Below are 22,750 nucleotides of genomic sequence, written 5' to 3'. Positions count from 1 at the left end.
TAAAAGGAGTTTCTATTTTCTCTGGGAGAATATTACGAATTTCTGCAGCAGAAGAGAGTTGGAAAATTAGGGTAATTCCATTGTTTCATTTACTCTGTCTTTCAGACGTTGTGAAATGTTTCATATTTGAGTAATTGGAGTGAATGGGAAAGGCTTTGAAGATATTCTTTGTGTTTATTATTGTTGGCTTGAAAGTTGGCCCCTTTTCCTGGTCATTTCATGACACATCAGTAAGTCACTTGGTGGCATCACAGGTGTTGCCTTTGGTGGACTGATATTCTCATAATGGGGATCTGATGTATGGTATGCCGAATCTGTCTTCATGTTTGTGACATTGCTCTTAACTCTTGAGTGTAGTTGCTTGTGGTGAAAATTGATGACATTTACTAAATGCCAAGCATGTATTGGGCACAGTACTAAATGCTATTCATGAATTACCCATTTCATTCTCATCACAATATCATGAGGTAGCTACTATTATGGTTCCCATTTTAGAGAGAGGGAAACAGGCTTGGAAAGTTTAAGCGATTTGTCCGTGGTTGTGTAACTAGTGGGTAGGGAGGTTAGAATAGGTCACGTTACCCTGTTGATGATCTTTGCTGTCTTCAAAGGAGGGGTTGAGGCGGTGGGGTGCTTTGAGTGAGATAGCACACAGAGAGAAGTCTGACCTTCACTCTAAATTCCAACAACAATAAATTAGCAATGAATTATAACTCAATGCCATTTCATATAGCTCTGCAAGGAGAGGGAAGGCCACTTGCTGGTAGAGTTGAGTCAGTTTTCCCTCCCCTTGGCTAGCAGTTGGGGCAGAATGTGGAAATACAGATTTGCAGTAATGCATGTGACCTGAGTCAGGCTTGGCTTCCATAGTGTGCACAGACTTCTTCATGCCCCATGCTGCTCTAATTGTACTTAACAACCATCTAGGATTGTTATACCTCTGGGTAGCAGCACTTTTGTGGAGCCTCCCTGTCCATGTCCAGAAAGCTGTATGAAATGAGCTTTGCCCTGTACTTAATGTGTGTCTACATGTGTGTGTATGTATGTGTGTGCATGCAATGTATGTTTGCGTGACTCATTGGTGGTCATGGGGAGTGTGTCATCTCCTCCCATGGACACTTCCTGTATTTCTGGTAGCCTCTGGTCCTGTGGGGCTGTAAGTAGTTAATTGTTCCTAGTCCTCTCTGGTCTATGAGCAACTTAAGCATAGATATTATGTTAACACAAGGAGTAACAGATCCTTTGAGTTCTGGTCTCTGTCTGTTTTAATGATGAAGCAACTAAGCCAAAGATGGGTAATAGTGCCTGAGGATACTCAGCCCATGAATAGAAAAGCTGAGGTTCCTACGTAAGATGGTCCAAGGTCAACATCTGTGCTCTCTTCACTACTCTCTGCTCTTTTATCTTTGCATCCTTGGCACATGGTAGTTAATCAGTAAGTCTTAGCTGAATGAATGCTGCTTATGAACACTTCTAGGTGGAAATTAAGCATTGCTTTTACCAGAGTATAATGCAGAGTTGTAATATACTCAAGGATGGTGGCAAGAATCCCCTGTACTTGGTGCCGAATCCTCTGACTACTCACCAGAAGGAAGTTTGTTCTCAGAGCATCTGTCCCATTTGTGTCTCTTGGGTCTGGATTTCCCAGTCTTCAGTCCAGTTTCACAATCTGCCTTCTGAGCTCTTCCAGGAAAACTTTCTGAACTTTTCTTGATGCTGTTCGGAGTTCCACTTTCAGAGTGAATTTTCATTCTGACATTCCCTGATTGGGGCCTCCCCTGTTGCCCTGGGAGGGAGGTCCTCACATTACCCCCAGCTCCAAGAGACAACACTGGCCAGGCGTGGGGCACCTCTAGCTGTGTGACTGTGGAGAGTGGCCTTTTTACATCTTGAATTTTTCATCTACAAATTGTGAGGGAAGTTACCTACTACAAATTGTAGTAGTAGGTAATCTTGTTCTATAGTTCTTTGCCATTAAAACGAAAGTGTGGACCCCTTTAACAATCTGCCAAAAACACACCTTGTGGATTTATTAAAGGATCTATTCTTTATTGAGTTCTGTCTTTGACAGTCTGTGGCATGCCATGATAAAGTTCTTTTTAAAATATCAAATTTATTGAAAAGATAGTCTTGTGTTAGAACTTGTAAAACTCACAAACCTTTCAGTCTGGGCTTTGAAGCAAAAAAGGAAGGTTTAGAATTACAATATAGACTCCCATCAAATAGGTGTTGACAACTCCAGACATTAAGCCTTCTGGGTTATTCCTCACTCCCTGCCTTCTGACTTTTTATCCCATTCTCTCATCATCTGTATTATATACAAGCAATGGGATAAATGTTTTTTTCTTAGAAGGAATAAATACTAGAAGGATGTTTCATAGGTGGAATTTTAGCCTTAGAGAGAACATCAGTAATTTATCTTCAGTTTTGGTTTAAACGGAGGGAGTATTTGAGGAGCTCCTGGATCCCACAGAAGAACTTGAAATCCTCTCTCCCCGTTGCCCTCGAACTCTGCATACAGCAGCTGCCTCCAAAAAGTCCCCATTTCCATGACCCTAAATTCTCAAATTCTTCTCACCACCTCTCTTCCCCACCCTCCCAACCTACCTGGACCTATTTTCTGCTAGTATATTTTGTTCCTTATTATACAAATCCCACCTGCCCTCAAGGGACTGATTCATAGACCTGCACTCCTTCCTTTTAGGGGGAATGTTTCAGTCACTTATAATTTCATACATTCCTTTCATTTCTGTCACAGGTGGAGGGGAGGGAACCCAGGGAGTAAGAGACCACCCCACAGAGCATCCACTCTAATAGAAGACCACGTGGCACCCACACAAACTCCAGCAGACATTTTCTGAAGTGGAACATGTCTTTCAACAATCTAGCATTTTGTTCACAACATTCTAAGCAGTCCCTGGTATATTTGAATCAAGCTTTTGTTTCACTTACATGTGTTTTCAAAGGGAAATAAGTGAGTAAAATAAAATATTTGATTTACGGCAGTTAAGATGGTTAAATGCAAACGTTTTTGGCTTGCCCCTCTTTCCCCTCCATATTGTTTTCTCCCTGCTCTCCCTCCTATTCAGTGAGATAGCCTGTTGTTCAAGGATTCTAATGGGATTTTATTTACTGCCTGGTGGAAACAGTTGAAAAAAAATTACACAGTTGGAACAATTCAAGGATTTTGAAACATTCTCTTGGCAGTTTTTTTTTTTTCTTTTTTGGCAGCTAGGATACGCCTGCTCAAAACATTTTTAATGTTTTACCTTCATGGGCTCTGCATTTGCCAGTGTAAATGTTTCCAAATTCTTCTCTTGATTTCATTCTTAAGACCCTAGGCAATGAATATAACATATGTATATATGTACACACATGTGTATATACATATATGTGTGTATATATAAAGAGAAATTGCTCTTATTTCTTTGGTTTAAAAATACAATGATTTCTTACAAAGAGAAATCATAATTGTGAAGCTACAGTTATCAGAAGCCAGCTAATTGAATTCCGCTGAGAACTATTATGGTCATATACAGTAATGATGATGTGATTATCATCATCATCATCATCTCAGAACTTGCCTTGGCATTCCTAAGAAATCTCATGGTAGCAATATATTTTAGAAATGTGGACATAACTAGTTCTTTTTATTTTCTTTTTAACATTTCAACGAAGTGGGACTTAGAACTTAGCATCTCCTGGGTCCTACATAAGTAATTTAATGTGAAACTTAAAGATGTAAAAAGAGATTTTAACAGGATAAATGGGTTCTGGCAATACAAGGTAGTGGATTAGTAATGTAAGTTAATGATATGTAACTTTCAGTAAAGCTTTTAGAGTTTTTCGTGTTTGTAGACTATAATTTTTTAATTAATAGTTCTGCAAAACAATTTGTTTGGAATAAATTAATTTCGTGTCTCTTCTTCAATGACATAAGAAGGTTAAATGAGCCCGATCATGCCAAGCTGTGAGAGAGTCACAATTTAGGGATTTCCGTTTCAGTTTCCTTCTTCCCTTAAGACTTTTGTCTCTGATACTGTCTTTTTTTAAAATTTTAATTGTTTTGTTGTATCTAGGAGACCTAATGTAAGATATTGGAAGAAGCAGTTGTCTCTAGACTTGTTTCTGCCATTGTTGACATTTACTTAATTTTTTGATGTTGCATAAGTTATTAATTTCTTTGGCATTCAGTTTCCTCACCTGTAGAATGAGGAGATTGGACTAGGTGATTTCTTAAGTCCCTTTTAGCTGTCTGAACACTGCTTTTCATCAGTGAAGTTACAACTGCTTCCTTCAAGAAGTACTAGACCATTATCACATGAGTTACAGATAAGGTCTGGGGAATTACCTGAAGTCATTTACTGTAATTGGCTTACAGTACTCTGTGAGTACCACATAATAATGCTCTTTTATTATTTGGTGTGTTAGAGGTTACAGATTCCCCAGTTGCCAGAGATGTGGTGAATCCCCTTGGCCTTGGCAAACAGACTGCTTTCATGAGTTGCACTGCACATGGTTATAAACCCAGTGGCTTTCTGAGCTAATGTGCAAGGTAATGCCATCTTCCAAATGAAAACAAGTTGCATTTACCCATTCCTCTAATGATAACATATTTCTCCTCACTTTAAAAATAACTCCATTACCAAATGTAAATATGCATAATGAGGTGGAATTATTTTCAAATTTGTATGCTATATAGTTTTTCTAGTGTAAGTGAACTGTTGCTGTGAAACCAAAAGCTAAGAACTTTACTGCCCCTTTTGTAGTCTTTAAAATTAACAAAGAATGGTTTTATTCTGTGCTTTTTTTAAAGCAAGAAAATATATATCAGTGTATAACAATAGTGATCTTGAATAAAGGAAATGTGTTTTTAGGATATAGATGGGGCAAATTTTTCTTATCAGACTAATGGCACTACAGATAAAAATTATAAACTCTGAACAAAATATAAAGTGAACTATTTGAAGGCATTTGAGAGCAATAAAAAGCAGACTGAAATTGGAGAGGAGTTAACTAAAGAAATAAGGGACCCCCAAACATCTATATAAACTCTACCCAAATTTCTTGGCTGATCCTGGGGTGACTCCAACATTCCTAGTGAAAAGCAACAGCTGGAAAGCTGAAAGAACTGAGCAGTTCCAGCTGCTGCACACTGTAGAGGAAAGATAATTTGGAGTTTGAATCTAGCCAAGTAACTTCCTGGGCAACAAAATAATCAACATTATTTAGAGTAGATAGAGAGTCTCCACAACATAATATTCATGATATTCTGTACCTAATAATCATGAGAAGAAAAGGAAATTTGACTCATAGTCAAGAGATAAAACAGTCAGTAGAAAACAACCCTAAGATGACTGAAGATGTTGGAATTAGTGCACAAGACTATAAAAGCATATATATAAATATGCCCAAGGACTTAAAATATGATCTTACTGAAACAAAAGATGGGGGAATTTTTAGTAGAAAAACAGAAAACATCAAAAAACACGTGGAAGTTTGAAAGGGTAAGTGGCCTTGAAGGTAGATCAATATTAATTATTTAGAAAAGAAAGAGAAACATTATCAAAGAAAAATGAATAAAATCTGAGTGCTGTTGGAGTAATGTCATATAATTTAACATATGTGTAATTGTAGTCTCAGAAGGCAAGAAGAGAGCAAATGTAATATGAAAAATGTTTAAAGAGATAGTATTAGACAGTCTTGCAGAGTAGGTGAAAAATATAAATTTAGAGATCAAAGAAGCTCAGTAAACCCCAGGCAAGATTAATGAAAAGGAAACCACACCTGGGCACTGCATAATAAAACAACTGAAGACCAAAGATAAAGGAAAATCTTGAGAGCAGCCAGAGTCATAAGACATATTACATAGACTGGAACAATAGTACAAATGATCACTTCTCATGAGGTACAAAGCAGGTCATAAAATGGTGGAATGACATTTTTAAAGTGCTAAGAAATAAACTATCTATACTCAGAATTCTGTATCCAAAGAAAAATCCTCCAAAAATGAAGGTGAAATAAGATATTTTCATAAAAATGAAAATGGAGATAATTTGTTGTAGCACATCTCTACAGCAAGACTTTCTGAAGGAATTTCTTTAGGCTTAAGGAGAAGGACACCAGATGGGAACTCAATATAATAGAGTGGTGTGGGGTTTATTACAAACATAGATGTAATATGTGCAGAAATCTAAGAGTTTTGCAACAAATACTGTTGGGATCTCAAGAATTGTGAGTTCTGTCAACCGATTATCCTGACAAGAATGACAACAGGATCATTGGTGGCAATTTTATGGTGCTTTGTAGTTTTCAGAGTTTTTAAAGCGTATGTTAGTTCATTCTTAGAGTCATTCTCACAGGATTATTTGGGAGAATAATTTAGCAGATGATGTGAAAATCCAATTGTAAGAGAATGGAAAGAAATCGGTGGTGATGGGTGTAGGTAGATCACACATGAGAGTGATAGAAAGTAGCTGAGCACAGTGGTGCATGATTTTAGTTCTAGCTACTCAGAAGGCTGAGGCAGGAGGATCACTTGAGGCCAGGAGTTCGAGGCCAACCTAGGCAATGTAGGGAGACCCTCATCTCTTTAAAACAAAGCTAAACTAAAAAAAAGAGAAAGTGATAGCAGGTGGCGGTGGTGGTGGTGGTGGTGGTTTTCTGTCTGAGAAGTCCTGCTCTGATAACGTGGTGACTCTGATAGGGTAGGAGTGGGGATGGAAGGGAGAGGAAGATACTGATAAACCCAATCGTAGTTGAAACAGTGGCTCTAGTCATTGTTTCTATAGAATCATATATGCCTACAGATTCTGTAGAAGCATATTTGCCTCTAGATTCTGTAATCAAAACTTTCTTGAAGGAGTATTGATGTTAAAAATTACTCTGCTTAAATGTATCCACCGTGGTCTCTAAACTTTTAAATTGCATATGCTTATCAGCAAAAATGTTTCAATATTACTTTATATATGCATCTTTTAAGGCAATATATTATTAATACTATAAAGCATCCTAAAAATAGTTCAAGTGGATGAAATAACGTAACTACAGATAAAGTAAAAGTCGATATGTAAAGTTCTAGTATTTTTCTTTTGTATCCCAGCATTGTAATTTGTACTCTTTGGGTATGGCGCCTAGTTTGAAGACCACTGAAGTGACAATCAAGTGGGATCATTGGAAGTATTTTGTTTCTGATCATCTGTTTATGCATGTACCTATGAAATACACATACCATTTTACACCATTGGAATACCATATTTTTAAAAAACATCATAGACATCGTTAAAATTCAATTTTATTTTGTTTTTTAGCTTTTCCCACTTTATAATGGTACCACTCTCCTTCACAAATAGCTAGTATTAATAATGTGGTGGATAACCTGTGTTTTTCTTTTGTCTGTATAATTATCTTTAACTTTTTTATTGCTTAATAAATAATAAGGATATAGTATACTAATGTTTCTACACCTTGATTTTCTCACTTAAAATACAGTATAGAAGTGCCTCCCTAACATTGACAGGATTGATTTTTAATGGTTATATAGCACTCCATTTTGTAAATATGCTGATTTATTGAGTGAATCTTCTGTTAATGAACATTTAGTTTCTGTTAATTTTTCTCTTTGCTGTTATAAACAGTCATTCAATAACCATGTTAAATATGTATCCTTACATACTAGACTGTTATTTCTTAAATAATGTGATTAGTAGGTCAATGAGTACATCAGTTTTTAATATAACTTTTTATAGATTGGTTTCCAAAGTCTGTTACAATTCCTGTTTCTATTAGGGATTCCAGAGTATACTTCTCCCCCCACTTTATATCCCTATCAGCAATAGTTCTTTTAAGAAAAATAGTTTGCTAATTAATTAGCAAGGTGAGTGCACCTGTAATCTCATTATGTTTGCCTTTTCCTCAGTAGTGGTGCGGGTGGGCATTGTTTCATATATCATGGTCATTTAGATTTATTTAGTAAATTGCTTATTCATGTCCTTTGTCCATTTTCCTTCCTATTGGATTTTGTTTTATTTGCATTGAGTCACCAATTTGTCTTGTTATCACTTTGTGGGAAACTTCTGTATATTATGCCTTAATTTTTCGTGTGCATTGCAGATATTTTTCAGATGTATTATTTAACTATTAACTTTATGGTGTCTTTTTATATACAAATGACTTTTTTTCTGAGACAGAGTCTCACTCTGTTGTCCAGGCTGAGTGCAGTGGTGTGATCTCGGCTCACTGCAACTTCTGCCTCTTGAGTTCTAGTGATTCCCCTGCCTCAGCATCCCGAGCAGCTTGGACTACAGGCATGTGCCACTACGCCCAGCTAATTTTGTTTTTTTTTTTTTTTTTTTTTTTTTTTTTAAGTAGAGACGGGGTTTCACCATGTTGGTGAGGCTGGTCTTGAACTCCTGACCTCAGGTGATCCACCCACCTTGGCCTCCCAAAGTGCTGAGATTACAGGTGTGAGCCACCGTGCCTGGCCGACAAATGAACTTTATTTTATAAAGTCAATACATTTTTTCCGAAAGTCAGACTTGAATTATTTGCTTAGAAATTCCAATGCAAAGTAGGGCAACTAGCCTCAGGGCAAGGCTCTCCTAGTATATATGGAAACCGTAGAGGCACTACCTTCACCATTTTCTCTGAACAGACCTACCAAGTTGGGGCTTAAATTGGGTATATACCCAACTGAAGTTTGACTGTGAGTCCTATTGTCCTAGTATAAGAAGATTTACTTGTTCCGATTTTGCAACTTGTCATATAATTTTGTACTCGTGCTCCAGACATATTGAAATGAGCCATATTTTTTTTTCTCCAGATATATTGGCTTTAGGGGAAAAAAACCCCTCCAACATTTTCGGCAGTGTTAGAGGATCTTGCAGGTCCTGTAGGGCAGTAGATATTTTGTTTCAGCTGGATCAAGCCCTAAAAGGGGATTGGAACAGATGTTTGAATTTGGTTAAATGCTTTCAATATTTATTACTTAGGTGACCTAGTTTAGCAGCAATTGTAATAGAAAAAAAACAAGGCCATTTGAGAAAAACAGAGTTTATTGCATTCACCTTAAAAATTGAAAGAATTTTCCCTTTTTATTTAATGTTATTTAGCTTGAATGTGGGAAAATAAAACCCTGAGAGATTCTCTTCCTAATTTGAACAGATATCTACATGTATATTACATTAAAAAATTTTTCCCATATGAAATTTTTTTTGGTGTGACTGGAGAACAGTTTTGGAGCTACAGTTCTTGATGTGCTGGTTGAACTCTGAAAGCTAGAGGACTATGGAGCTATCTCATAGAGTCCTATACTTCAAAAGTGAAGAGACTGAGACTTAGAGGAATTTGGTAACATTTGAGTTGGGGCTATCAGAGATTCAGCAGCATGGGCTGATGGATGATTTGAGTTTCCCAGATCCTGTGTGGTACAGTTTATTCGTCCCCTGTGTTGAGCACCGTGTGCTACGTGGATGCCCTGTCCTGGAGAAGTGGGTGCTTGGGTCCTCCTACCCATTGGATTTATCCTTGACTCTGTGGGTGCCTCTCATAGTGCTTTAGTGTCAGGAAGGTGCTGGCTAGTAAGAGGGAAAATTGTGAAAGAAGAACTTCTCTGACATCTTCCCACTACCTTTTCAATTCTTCTAGGCTTAAAGGTCACGAGGGGGAATATATAAAATTAGCATCCGAAACCAAAATCCATGACCGTCTCTTCTTGCTTCCATTAGAGTGCGAGGTGGAGAGTTGAATAAAACATGTAAATCAACTGCTACAGCAATGCAGTGGGAGAAGAATCTGGGGAGTGAGCAAAGTTAGGCAAGGAAGTCCTCCCAGGAAAGTGGATAAAGGTTATGTCTGACATCTGGCAAACTAGATGTTAATTCCTTACAATGCGGTAAGAGGAGCATCACTGGAGAGCATAACATGTTAACAGCTACAGAGGCTGACATCTCATGCTGTGGTTCATGGGAACAGCTAAGTGAAGAGTGCGAGAGTGCAGGAGGAGTAAAAGTGAAGTTGATAACATATGGGATAGAAGTATATACCTCTGCTACTCCAGAATTGGCATCTCAAATGGTTGCCTAAAAGGGGATAAAGACATATTTGAAATTGGCTGAGATGAACAAGGCTTGACACTGTGTCATCCAGAAATATGAAGGATGGGGCAGGAGGGGCAAGAAACCCAGCTGCTTTTTCCCTCATTCACTGTGATACCTGATATTTTTTTTTTAAAGGAATCTAGGGTATAATTGCCTTTTTAATATAGTTTTAAAAAAGTTTTTGTAAAGTATATGTAACGTAAAACTTGCCATCTTAACCATTTTCACTGTGCAGTTCCTGGGAGTACATGCACCGTGCTGTGCAACCATCACTACTTTCTGTTTCCAGAACTTTTCATCCCCCCAGAAGAGAAACTCTACCTATTAAACAGTCATTCTCTCTCTCCCGCTAACCCCTGGTGATAACCTCTGCTCTATTTTCTGTCTATAAATTTGCCTATTTTAGGGACCTCATAGAAGTGGAATCATACAGCATTTGTCCTTTTATCTCTGTCTTATTTCACTTTGCATGATGTTTTCAAGGTTCATCTGTGTTGTAGCATGTGTTAGAGTTGCAGTTCTTTTTAGGATTAGATAATATTCCATTGCATGGACAAACCACATTTTGTTTGTTCCTTTGTTCCAGGACATTTGGGTTGTAGATTCTGCCTTTTGGCTGTTATGAATAACGCTGCAGTGAACAGTGGAACATAAGTATGTTTGAGACCCTGCTTTCAGTGCTTAGGAGAATTGTCAAATTATATGGTAATTCTGTGCTTAATAGCTTTTCGAAGAGCTGCAAAACTGATTTTTCACAGCGGTTGTAGTGCTAGGTTCCTTGACTCTTACAAACTCATTAGCTATTAAGAGTGTGAACAGCTGACCCTAAGACTGCTGAATGGGACTTTGCATATTCTGAGCTCATTGTTTACAAATAACTTCAAAAGAATTTTTTAAGTGAAGCTTATATTTAATGAAACTTTAAAAAGTAAGCTTTGCTTTTTTCTTAATTGTACACTTAGGCAGTCTTTCAGTAGAAATCTAATATTATCAGAGGGATGAAATTGTTTCTGTTTGGTCCTTATTGGAAGAGGAGTGAAAGAATCGAATGTCAGATATTGTGCTAGGTATTTTCACCCATCATAAAAAAAATCACCCTTCCTCATTGTTTTTGCATTAACTTTGTGAGGCAATGTCATTACTCTTATATCACTATGAGGAAGTTGAGGTAATTCTTCCCTTCCTTCCCATGATAAGTGGTAGAGCTCAGATTTGGTTCTTAGAATTCAGTTTAAAAAATCTCGTGATTGGCATTTTCCCAATAGGCTAGGAACCTTAATGATTAGACTGTTTATATTTTGAATTTTTTTTTTTGGATTGTATTAGTTAGGTTTTCTCTGGCCTTTTTTAGTTTAGATAAACAGGAGATGGCTGCAATTTCTTTTTAATTTGGTTTTAGGTAAGCTGTCCTGAGTAACCAAATGTAGCAGCTCATTTTTTGAGGAACTCAGGACTTTAGTTATTAACGGTATTTCTTTCAATGGTTGCTTGTTAAATAACTTACTCAGTTCAAGGTTTTGATGATTTTGCTGTACTGTGCTTTTCAGAATTTTTGAATACAGTTACCTCATCTTTTGCAGATAGGATATCTGCTTTTTTAGCATGTAGCTTTCATAATTAAACATAGAAGAGAAGAGGATATGTCTTACATCCAGGCAACTTGGGTATGGGGCCACCTCTCTGGCCTAATGGGGCATCCAGAGGACACATTAAGAGCTTGTGCAGTTTCGATCTCCTCCTTCTCAAGGGTCGAAATTTCTGTGTGCCTGGCCCCATCATCTTTATAAACCTGTCTGCCATTGGCTCTTCACTCATATCTGTTATAATAGTTTGGTGATAATAGCCCACGTTAAGAGGACTTTTTTTTTTTTTTTTTTTTTTTTTTGAGACGGAGTCTTGCTCTGTCGCCTAGGCTGGAGTGCAGTGGCCGGAACTCAGCTCACTGTAAGCTCCGCCTCCCGGGTTTACGCCATTCTCCTGCCTCAGCCTCCCGAGTAGCTGGGACTACAGGCGCCCTCCACCTCGCCCGGCTAGTTTTTTGTATTTTTTGGTCGAGACGGGGTTTCACTGTGTTAGCCAGGATGGTCTCGACCTCCTGACCTCGTGATCCGCCCATCTCGGCCTCCTAAAGTGCTGGGATTACAGGCTTGAGCCACCAACCCCCGCCAAGAGGACTATTTTTTAACTGTGGAACTATTGACATCTTGGGCCAGATACTTTTTTTTGTTGGGGTGCGGGGCTGTCCTGTGCATTATAGGATATTTATTGACATCCCTGGCTTTTCCCCACTAGATGCCAGTCTGCCATCTCCAAGTCTTGACACTTAAAAATGTCTCCAGACATTGCCAGGTGTCCCTAAGAAGCAAATACAGCCCCTGGTTAAGAACCACTGGTAAGGGAAGATTTGGAATTAGCTGATGTGTTGATCATGTTTATTAATGACCATTACTAAAATTCACTTATTTTCTGTATTTTTTCCCCTCAAATATCTACCTTCTTTCATTTTAATTTCTCAATCCCTCTTTTCTCTTTCATCTCATTTAGTCTAAGATAATTTTTATTGGTCTTTCTCTTATATTTTCATTTCTCCCATTTTCATGACTTTGTGGTTTGCTTGTTTCATTTTACTTTTACTGTGTTTTTCTGGCATACTCTGGTTTTCCCATATTCTTTACTAGCAGTCTGTATATGTTGTTTGTATGCACTGTCTGTATATACTCTCTGTATGCACAGTCTGTATGCTGAATGCACAGTCTATATGCTGTAGGCACTGTCTGTAAGCTGTATGCACTGTCTGTATGCAGTCTGTATGCTGTATGCGCTCACTGTCTGCACAATCTATAATGCTCTGTCTGTATGTACTGTCTATGGTGTGTGCACTGTGTATGCACAGTCTGTGTGCTGTATTCACTGTCTCTATGCATAGTCTGTATGCTGTATGCACTGTCTGTATGCACAGTCTCTATATTTTATAGTCTGTGTGCATAGTCTGTATGCATAATCTGTATGCTGTATGCACTGTTTGTATGCAGTCTTTATGCTGTATGCACTCTCTATATGCACAATGTCTATGTTGTACACACAATCTGTATGCATAGTCTGTAGACTGTATGCACTGTCTGTATGCACAGTCTCTGTGTTGTATATATAGTCTGTATGCTGTATGCATTGTCTGTATGCATAACCTGTACGCCGTATGCACTGTCTGTATGCATAGTCTGTATGCTGTTTGCATTGTCTGTATGTGCTTCCCTTTAGTCTCTTCATCAGCAGCGTGTTACCTCCTAATTCTGTTTTGGTCTGATAGGTAATTCCATATGGATGGGGTCATGGACCGTAAATCCTCATCTGCCTTTATGTGTGTGTGTGTGTGTGTTTGTATGTTACGCTGCCATGTAGCATCTTCCTGATGGTTTGCATATTCTTTGCCATTCCCTATGTGCATATTGCCCTTGAGTACTCTCCAAGGGGAAGAGGGTTTCTGCATCAAATCATAGCTGACACTTTAATTTACTTGAATGCCTATCCTGCTTTTGGAATAGCATTCACCCGTCCTTCTCAACAACTTGCAGGCAGGCGGGGTACAATTGATCACTTGAATTTTGTGGAGAAGAACTGACCCTGGCAGCCTGAAGTTGACCACTGCACCTTCCTCCTGCATCCCTGTTTCCTCTTCTGCTTTTCCTTACTCCTGTTATAAAACTAAGGACCCTCAACACAGGGAAACGGGTTAGATTGTGTTGGACTTGACTTCTGTGGGAAACTTTTTGTGCTATTGGGGGTTCCTTTCTGTGAGGTCCAAAGCCCTTTTCTTAACTGGAAAGGGCCTTGTGTTCTGCCAGATCCTCCCACCCTCTCCGCAGGTCAAATAATGGATTTAGTAGAAATATGGAAAAGTTTAGTCCGTCTGTGCGCCAAAACTTGCCACTAGGAAGGCAGCAGTGTAAACAGTATGTGACTAATTCTTTCTTTTAAAGAAAGCAGTTTTATGCGATTGTTTCCCTTTGCTTACAAAGATACAGAGGTTTCCGCAGATTCAGGTCTTCAGATGGTGAGCCAGACCCCAGCCTCTGGCCTGTTTCTCTTGTTCTTTCTTTTCTGTGTGTCACTAGTATCTCCCCATCACATAATATGCAGTCATATTTTGGCTCCTACCATTCCTAACACCACACTGTTGATTTCTCTGGCCCTTGTTCGTTTAGATTAGTGACCTTCCACCAAACCCAGCGGCCTTTCCGGATTTCTTATTCCTTTGGTTTTCTGCAGCAATTTGCAGGTGATCCTCTCCCGCTTCCTCCTAGAAACTTTCTTCCACTTACCATTTTTGAACTGACTTGATTCTTGTTTTTCTCCTCTTCTGACTTTTTTGTCCTCCTATATTCTCTTTATGTCCCTACCATTAAGTGTGAGTGTCCTCCAGGACCGTGTGGCTCCCTGTTGTTTTTCCTGCAACATTTTTGCATTTGAAGATGTTGGCCTCTCCTAGAATGTCACTATCCTAAACTCAGAGGCTTTTCCTAACTTCTCCTTAGAGATCCACCCCACATTTCTCTTTCTAAACTGGCATAATCATTCTTGCCCTCTCATAGAGTGGCCCTTTCTTCTGACAGACGTGGCTCGGCACACCTCATCGCACTTACTTTTCCCCTCGGCTTTGAACCAAAAATATCCTTCCAGTGGGCTTGAAACCTGCAAGTTGCTGGACTCCTTTCCTGGCTGTCCCCACCCCTTTGCTCATTTGATCCTCAAGTCCTATTAGTTCTTATAGTTATCTCCATATGGCCCCGTCTCCATTTATTCACTTTAGATGTTGTCTAAAATGTCTTGCTCTAGTAAATGAAGACTTAGCTTATTTACTTCACCCCCCGTCCCCCAGCCTTCTTCCCAAAGTCATTATAGGCACACTGGGAAATACTGAGGGTTCACATCCAGACCAAGAAAGTGGGTATCCCAATAAAGCAAGTCACATGAATATTTTGGTTTCCAAGTACATGTAAAAGTTATGTTTACACTATACCTTAGTCCGTTAAGTATATAATAGCATTATGTCTAAAAAAAGTACATTAATTGTTTAAAATTGAAATTAATTTTTAAATTAAAATTTAAAAATATCTTATTGCTCGAAAATGCTCGTGATCCTCTGAGCCTTCAAATCATATGTGATCTTTTTGCTGGTAGAAAGTCTTTTTTTTTTTTTTTTTTTTTGAGACAGAGTCTCACTCTGTTGCCCAGGCTGGAGTGCAGTGGCATGATCTGAGCATAATTCTCAAGAGCCCTAGGATTTTGGGAATGGTAAATGAGCACTGGCTTCAACTTAAAGTCATCAGCCACCAACTAAAGTCAGCCTGTCCTTTGAAGCTTTGAAGTCAGGCATTGACTTCTCCTCCCTTGCTTGAGTTGGGGAAAACAATTGTCTTCATATATAGGCTTTCAATTGAGATAACACTGTTCAGCCCTACATCTCATTTTCACCCTTTACTTGGCTTAAGTATTCCTAACCTTTCTGTGGTCCCCTGCGATGACTGCTTCCTCTGTGTCTGTACTCTTTCACAGTGACTCCTGACCAGTGCCCTTGAACTACCGGGTTGTAACCTATTAGGGAACTCATGAAGTCATGAAATACATGTAGTGACTCAAGATTATATGAAAAGAATAGCTTAGAAGAGAACATATCAGGGTGCCCTGCACATCGTAAGGATAAACAGTGTTTTGTAAAATTTGTTTTAGTTATGCCAAAACACAGACATATATGTAGATATGGATTGGATCTCCTTGTAAAATGTACTTTTTACTGTGGATTGAGGTGAAAGAAGTTAGAAAAATATTTTTTAAGGCCATGGCTTGCTCCACCCTGTTACAACAGCCAGTGTTTCTTGGTGCATGTTGAATCTCTTACAGATTTGTTGAAATGTCTCTTGTGTATTTATTAATGGATGATATGAAACGTATTTATTAACCTGTGTAGAACAGGTCTGGATCAATCAGAAGGGATGCTGGAGCAGAGACCCTGAGTTCTCCAGCTCTGTCAAAGGTTAACTCTTTATTTATAGGATTGAGGAGATGTCTTAGGGGGCCCAGTGGATGGGACAGGGAGACCCATCAGTGGGAGGGGTTCTTAGGGCATTGGGATAGTAGCGCTTCATCAGTACAGAGTATTTAAATATTTTAAACCACTAATGTGGCTGTACTATTGCATAATAGCTAGATATCAACCCTGGATTTATATCTTTTTAATTTCTTACCTGAAACTTTAAGGATGTCTTTGGAGGAAGGGGAAATATATGGGTGCCCCTGCCAACCAGTTTGAACCAGAATCTCTGCAGTTTGTAATATAATTTTCTCTTTTAAATTTAGTCCCCCATTTAAAAAAATTACGGTTACATTGCTATAACTAATTTGATGTTCACCGGTGATAGTAAAGCTTTTCTTTTTCTGGAGAAGAGGGAAGGGAGGAGGAAATCCCAGTTTAAGTGGAGAGAGACTTTTCTCTGAAATACTCAGGGTAACAGAGAAGGAAAGGAAGAAGTAAAGAGAATATATATTTGTAAGACTGCAAGGTGGTCTGAAGTGGAAATAACTGTGAATAATGAAATTAGAGAAAAAAAGTGGACACCAACCATGAAGGAGAAGGTGAAGAAGAGAGCGTAGGGTGATGATTTCACATAATGCTTGTAGGATGAGTAATGGGACAGTTTCCTCTACTTGCCTCAGCAGGGGTCCTGTCCATGGCCTTGCTTCTGTCTCTGTGGGGCTGTGGGGCAGAGGGGCATTAGCCTGTGGCGTACCTGTGCACACACCCCTGTCATGGGGGGAAGAAGGAGAAGGTAAGGGAGTAGGGGCAGCTGTGTGTAGCTCCATATTTGCAATGTGTTTGTAACTTGAGGAATATGTAGACAGTAGTGGCACTTAACTACTGATTTCCTTAAGTTAGTGATGGCTGAGGGCTGTTACTTAAGTTCTAGACCTAGTACAGCTTGGTTTTACCTCGTTTGTTTATTACCTTTCTGTTACATTCAGGGAAAAAAGGCCCGTCCACATGTATGCTTTCAGCTCATTTCTTGTCCTCTGCTTCCTTGATTCAGAGGGGAGACAAGAGACAACCTCAAGTAGAAGGCGGACCCCATACTTGTACCTTTCTGGCTGTGGTTGGGGCACGAATTAGGTGCAGTAGCCCAAGGTCTCCTGGAAAGCTGGGTTTTCCTTTCCTGAATAGGAGCTAGCCTGTACATCTCTCAGTGGGTCAGAGTAGCATGGTGACAGGGTGGCAGCGTGGCCAGAGGGCACGTTGCTTCCGAGATGCGGAGGATTCCTGTTTCCAAGAGGCTGATAGAAGAGACTTGTGGTTCTTATCAGTCACTACCAGATGTGTCCAGCTGTTTCACTTGCTGCTCTATCCCAACCAAACACACTTAATGTTCAAAACAACACTTACATCATCAAAACAAAAGTGTTCGCAATGTTAAACCTCAGGCTTTTAGTAATTTAGTCATTAGTCTGGTGACAAAGGGAGTGCCCTTGCATGGTACCGCATCTGGGAAAATCCAGGCCCAAAATAGATTTTCCAGGCTTTCCTGAAACGACAGGATTTTAAGGGGTAGATCCAGATTACTGACTAAGAAGGAAGCACCCTAATTCTAGCCTCTTCTATTCCTTTATCTCATGGATGCCTTGTCCCATGGAATAGCTCATTCACCAGCTCCAATGAGAACGAATCCAATAGAGTGAGACTATTAACGTTTCTTTTGCTGCTTTTGATATGAGACATTGTATCACCATACAATGTTTTGGGTGGCTTGACAATTTGCCTTTTGCACTAACTGCCATGGCATCATTTCTTCCCCTTGTGCAGATAGTCAGTCCCTCCTTAGGGTCAGTGTTTTGGGTCAGATTGCATTAGAGAGCATGTTCCTTTCTAAAGGCTCAGCTTGCTGCAAAAATGCACTGTCCTAACCATTTCAGTAGCAATTTTGCATATTCTGGAATTAGTTGGTATATCTTCTTTATATTTTTCATTCCTCTTCCTCAGGGAATAACTGAATCTGGGCAGAGGCTTATTTTAAAATATGAATTAGATGTAGTAGAAGAGAACTGTCACAGAAAACAAGGGTTGGACCAGGAGGATGAGCACATAGTAATCATGTTCAGAAGTTCCCAGAAGTCTTGACTCGTGCTATTAAAAAGATAATGAGAGTATAATTATAACACATTTAACTCAAATAGTATGATTTATATCATTATGAGACACAGCATAAAAAATTGTTTCCCAAAGCGGCATCGTAATTTATATTTCAAAAGGGAATTAAAATTATTATTCTTTTAGTTTGCATTTGTTCAGATTTTTACAATCACTTTTTCTCAGCTCGGGGTCGCAGAGATTCTACAGTACAGATTAGGTAACTGAGGCTTAAAGAGATTAACCAGCTAACCTTTAGTGGTAGGCAGAGTTAGAAGGTCCACTGGATCATACAGGCTTTAATTGTTTATGATTGATTTTGCTTAACTAATCAAGGTGGGGATTTCTTGCATAATTCCCTTCCTGTACTTTCTTCCCTATTTTCCCCTTTCCCATTTCCAGTGCTGCACTCTTATTAAATATATACCTGTCTGTGTAAACATCTTTGTCTTTTTTCCCTTTTTAGAGATGGGGTCTTACTCTTGTCGTCCAGGCCGGAGTGCAGTGGTGCAGTCATAGTTCACTCCAGTCTCAAACTCCTGGGCTCAAGTGATCATCCCATCTCAACCTCCTGAGTAGCTAGGACCACAGTCACGCACCATCTTTTTCTTAAATATAAATGCCATGTTTTTGTGTGAAGGCTTATGGCAATTGTGCTCTGAATCCTCTGATAAAAGTTACCTGTGATGACCTATTTATCATTACGCTTCTTAACTAGACAGGCAGGATCTTTTTTGTGAAGGACGCTTCTGAGGGTAAGCCGTCATTTACCTCCTTGTATGTCATGAGTGGTCAGTGACAATATTTGAAGGGAAAAAAAAGAGCCTTGCTTGGAATTGATGCTCCTTTCTACATTTAACTCGTTTCTTATCCTTTCCTTATTAGCTGACTTTTAAAAGTCCATTATTTAATTCCTTCTCTTTATTTTGTTTCTTCCCAGAGTGACTCCCCTTTCCTCCCAGAGCGTGATGATTCACCATAGCCAGACCCAGGAATATGTGCTCAAGCCCAAGTACTTTCCAGCCCAGAAGGGGATTTCGGGAGAGCAGTCCACTGAAGGTTCTTTCCCTTTAAGATACGTGCAGGATCAAGTTGCGGCACCTTTTCAGCGTGAGTATAGTGTTATCAACCATTTTCCTAAGTTACGGTATCAGAGATTGGAAACGCTTTGTTCAGTGTAGACGGCTTTAATGTGTCACAGTAGATAAAATTCGAGAGTCACTAAAAATCCACATTGGTTCCTAAAACAACCAGACAGCAGAAATTTAGCATGGTTTCCTTCTTCTGAGGAAAAGCAGCTTTTCCTGGATTTTGGAAATGAATCTGAAGTGACCTGCCTGTCATTCTGTTTCTGCAAGATGGCTTCATGTCTAACATATTTGCTCTAATTTTGGGTCCAGTCATATGTCTGACATGTTTACATTGATGAAATATTTTCTTTAGTAAGCTAGCCAGGACTCGTGCCTTGTGAAACGTCTGAAATGTCCTGCATGGCTCTCTGAGGTTCTCCTACAGTGGATATTTTTACATTATAAGGCTCACCTAGTTTTTAGTGTATCAAGCAGCTGGTGTGGCAGATTTCTCTGAATTTGTAAAGCACTATTGTATCAGTGGCCAGCTTGGTTAATATCTCGCTATGTGGGAAGCTCAAGGACAAGGCCTGGCTCAAAGGGTGGGGAATGTGATGATTTGTGGTTTAGGTATTACAGAGTGTCTGCTGGCAGCATCTGGAGAAAACGTTCTGGAGTGAGGCGCAGCCCATCCAAAGGCGAGAGCTAGACACATACTCTCGTTCCAGCGGCTTCCTGCCCTGTCACATGTTGACTGATTGCCTGCACCATAGGTAGTGAAAGAGAATGCCAGTTGTGAGGTGGAAAAGGACCATCTTTCACCACTGGGAACAGTATGAAGAGTTGAGATACAGTTTTTACTACTGTTTGGCACTTGTGAAGTCCATATGCGTTGTGGCTTTGGTTCCCTACACCCACTCCACCTCCCCGTTTCTGTACTGAATCTAAAATGATTGACTCTTCCCTCAGAATTGGTCATTTAACAGAAAGAGTATCTAACAGCAGGTTTGTACATCCACTTTTTGTCTTTTGAGAAAGTCCTGCTCAGTGACCGGTGGCTACTCCCATCTCAGCCTCCTAAGTAGCTAGGACTACAGTCATGCACCATCTTTTTCTTAAATATAAATGTCATGTTTTTGTGTGAAGGCTTATGGCAGTTGTGCTCTGAATCCTCTGATAAAAGTTACCTGTGATGACCTATTTATCATTACGCTTCTTAACTAGACAGGCAGGATCTTTTTCGTGAAGGATGCTTCTGAGGGTAAGCCGTCATTTATCTCTTTAAATAAATAAATTAAAATTCATTTAAATAAATTAATTAAGTAAAAGATCTACTTCTTCTTTCCTTGGGGTTTTATATAGATGACAATTTTTTAAAAAACAGCTCCCAAATCAGAGTGTGATGGGAGGAGAGGTGTGTTTTTTTTTTTTTTTTTTTTGAGGCGGAGTCTTGCTCTGTCGCCCAGGCTGGAGTGCAGTGGCGTGATCTCGGCTCAGTGCAAGCTCCACCTTCCGGGTTCACGCTATTCTTCTGCCTCAGCCTCCCGAGTAGCTGGGACTACAGGCGCCGCCACCATGCCCAGCTAATTTTTTGTATTTTTAGTAGAGGTGGGGTTTCATGGTGTTAGCCAGGATGGTCTCGATCTCCTGACCTTGTGATCTGCTCGCCTCGGCCTCCCAAAGTGCTGGGATTACAGGCGTGAGCCACCGCACCTATCCGGGAAGAGAGTTTTTAAAGTTTATGATCATACTGATAAAAGAAGAGAATTCTGAATTATCTGGAGGTATCAGGAAAAGATGGTTAGAGAACACTGGTATTAAGACTAGAGACTAGACTGTGGTTTTGATTTGTTTTCTATAATTTGTTATTGGAATGAAAATTCCCACTCTGTGTGTATTCCCACACTCATGTGTATATATGTATTTTAAACTCTCAAATCTTGGTTGAACTGTGTTCTGAAAGATGAGATTATATTTTAGAAGACTGTGAAGATAAGTTTCTTATCTGTTCTGTCCGTAACTTTCCCACTCATCCTGTTTAAATATATTTTCTACACAGTAGGGAGCTAGTAAAAGAATGTGGACTAATGTGTATTATCATAGTGATAGTGTTCTCTGCTCAAACCCCCTAAAAGATGGCTGTTGTTCAAAAAGCTCAGGAATTAACTGAAAGAGTTAAGCGTGTGGGAAAGGCAAGAAGGGAGATGTGGCTATTTTTGCTGAGGCCATAGCTCTACCGAGAGCTGGAGGGCTAGTTGGAAAGTTTTTAAAAGAGGTAATTTGGCAGGACCATGAAGGATACTGAAATAGCAAAATGGAGTAAGAACCACTAAAGATGATTAAAACTGGAAAGGAGGTACAAGTAGTAGGAAGGACCTAAACATACTATGTCTCTGCATACTTCCATTCTGTGGTAGGTAAGAGAGGAGGCTCCAAGGAAGCCTTACATGGAACAGAAAGGAAGGAAAAGTTAGTCAGAGAAGTCTGAGGAAAAGCAGCTTTTAGCATCTTCATTTTCATATTTACAGAAGGGATCAAATGCAAACAGATTAATTTCTTATTGTGCTGAAAGATTTGAAGGTCAAACAGAAACTGATAGTTGTGATTCTTTAGAAAAACAGAAGATGCTAAGATGGTTTGAGCATGATGTATCTTGGAGTGAAATTGAAGGAGTGAGGTATGTCATAGTAGTCCACTGCCATTACTTTTGAGAAGCTACTAGAACTAGAGAAGACATTTAGGTTGGCAATAACAAGTGTTATCTTCTCCCTTTAAAAGTGATTAAACGGGGTCTACAGTAATTACCAGTTGGTATGTTTAGTATTGATATATTACAAGAGCAATAATAATAATGCATACCTTGAGCTCCAAGCACTGTGCAACTTTTAGCTCATAATAGGAGGAAACAGTAGTCTACAAGCCCAAGGGAATAAGGATTTGCTCTCGACACTTGGTAAGAGAAAAAGAACAATTGTTTTGAATAAGCAGGAAAGAGATGAGAATGGAGGCAATGGATTAAGTAAAGTAAAATACATTAATGTGTCAAATGTAGCACTCTCCAGAGAAAACATTATAGATAGAGAGAAACTAACCAAGTTGCTAGTGAGGTGCTTTCTTTTGGGAGGGATGACTATTTTATGGATTTTGCCAGAGTTTCGATAACGCAATTCACCATCCCTGTCCAATGTGTACACACTGCTTTTCCTAATTTGATTCTGTATATTTACCAGTCTTCTTGGTCACTTTCTAGGTAACTTGACATCCTGTGCTAAGTGTTCTCTGGTCTTTGGTAAAGGATATCTTTTTTTTTTCCAGCGTCTTTTCAAAGTTCATCCGTGTTGTAGCATATATCAGTATCTTATTCCTTTTTATGGCTGAGTAATACTCCCACATTGTATAGAGAGATATAT

General features: G+C 39.2%; 1 protein-coding gene across 17 annotated transcripts in view; it reads left to right on the top strand.

Moving 5' to 3' along the window:
• The window catches only part of LTBP1 (latent transforming growth factor beta binding protein 1), a 445,837-nt gene that overhangs the window by 142,940 nt on the left and 280,147 nt on the right, over positions 1-22,750 (top strand). For all 17 annotated transcript variants that reach the window (XM_074011979.1, XM_015433801.4, XM_065527196.2 and 14 more), the window contains one exon: positions 19,211-19,380. In XM_074011979.1, the coding sequence (XP_073868080.1) occupies positions 19,211-19,380 (170 nt within the window). The remainder of the gene's footprint in view (positions 1-19,210; positions 19,381-22,750) is intronic.

The sequence above is a fragment of the Macaca fascicularis genome, chromosome 13 (genome assembly GCF_037993035.2).
Source record: "Macaca fascicularis isolate 582-1 chromosome 13, T2T-MFA8v1.1".
NCBI lineage: Eukaryota > Metazoa > Chordata > Mammalia > Primates > Cercopithecidae > Macaca > Macaca fascicularis.
Note: the sequence above shows the minus strand (reverse complement) of the source record. Positions and strands in the feature narration are given on the sequence as shown.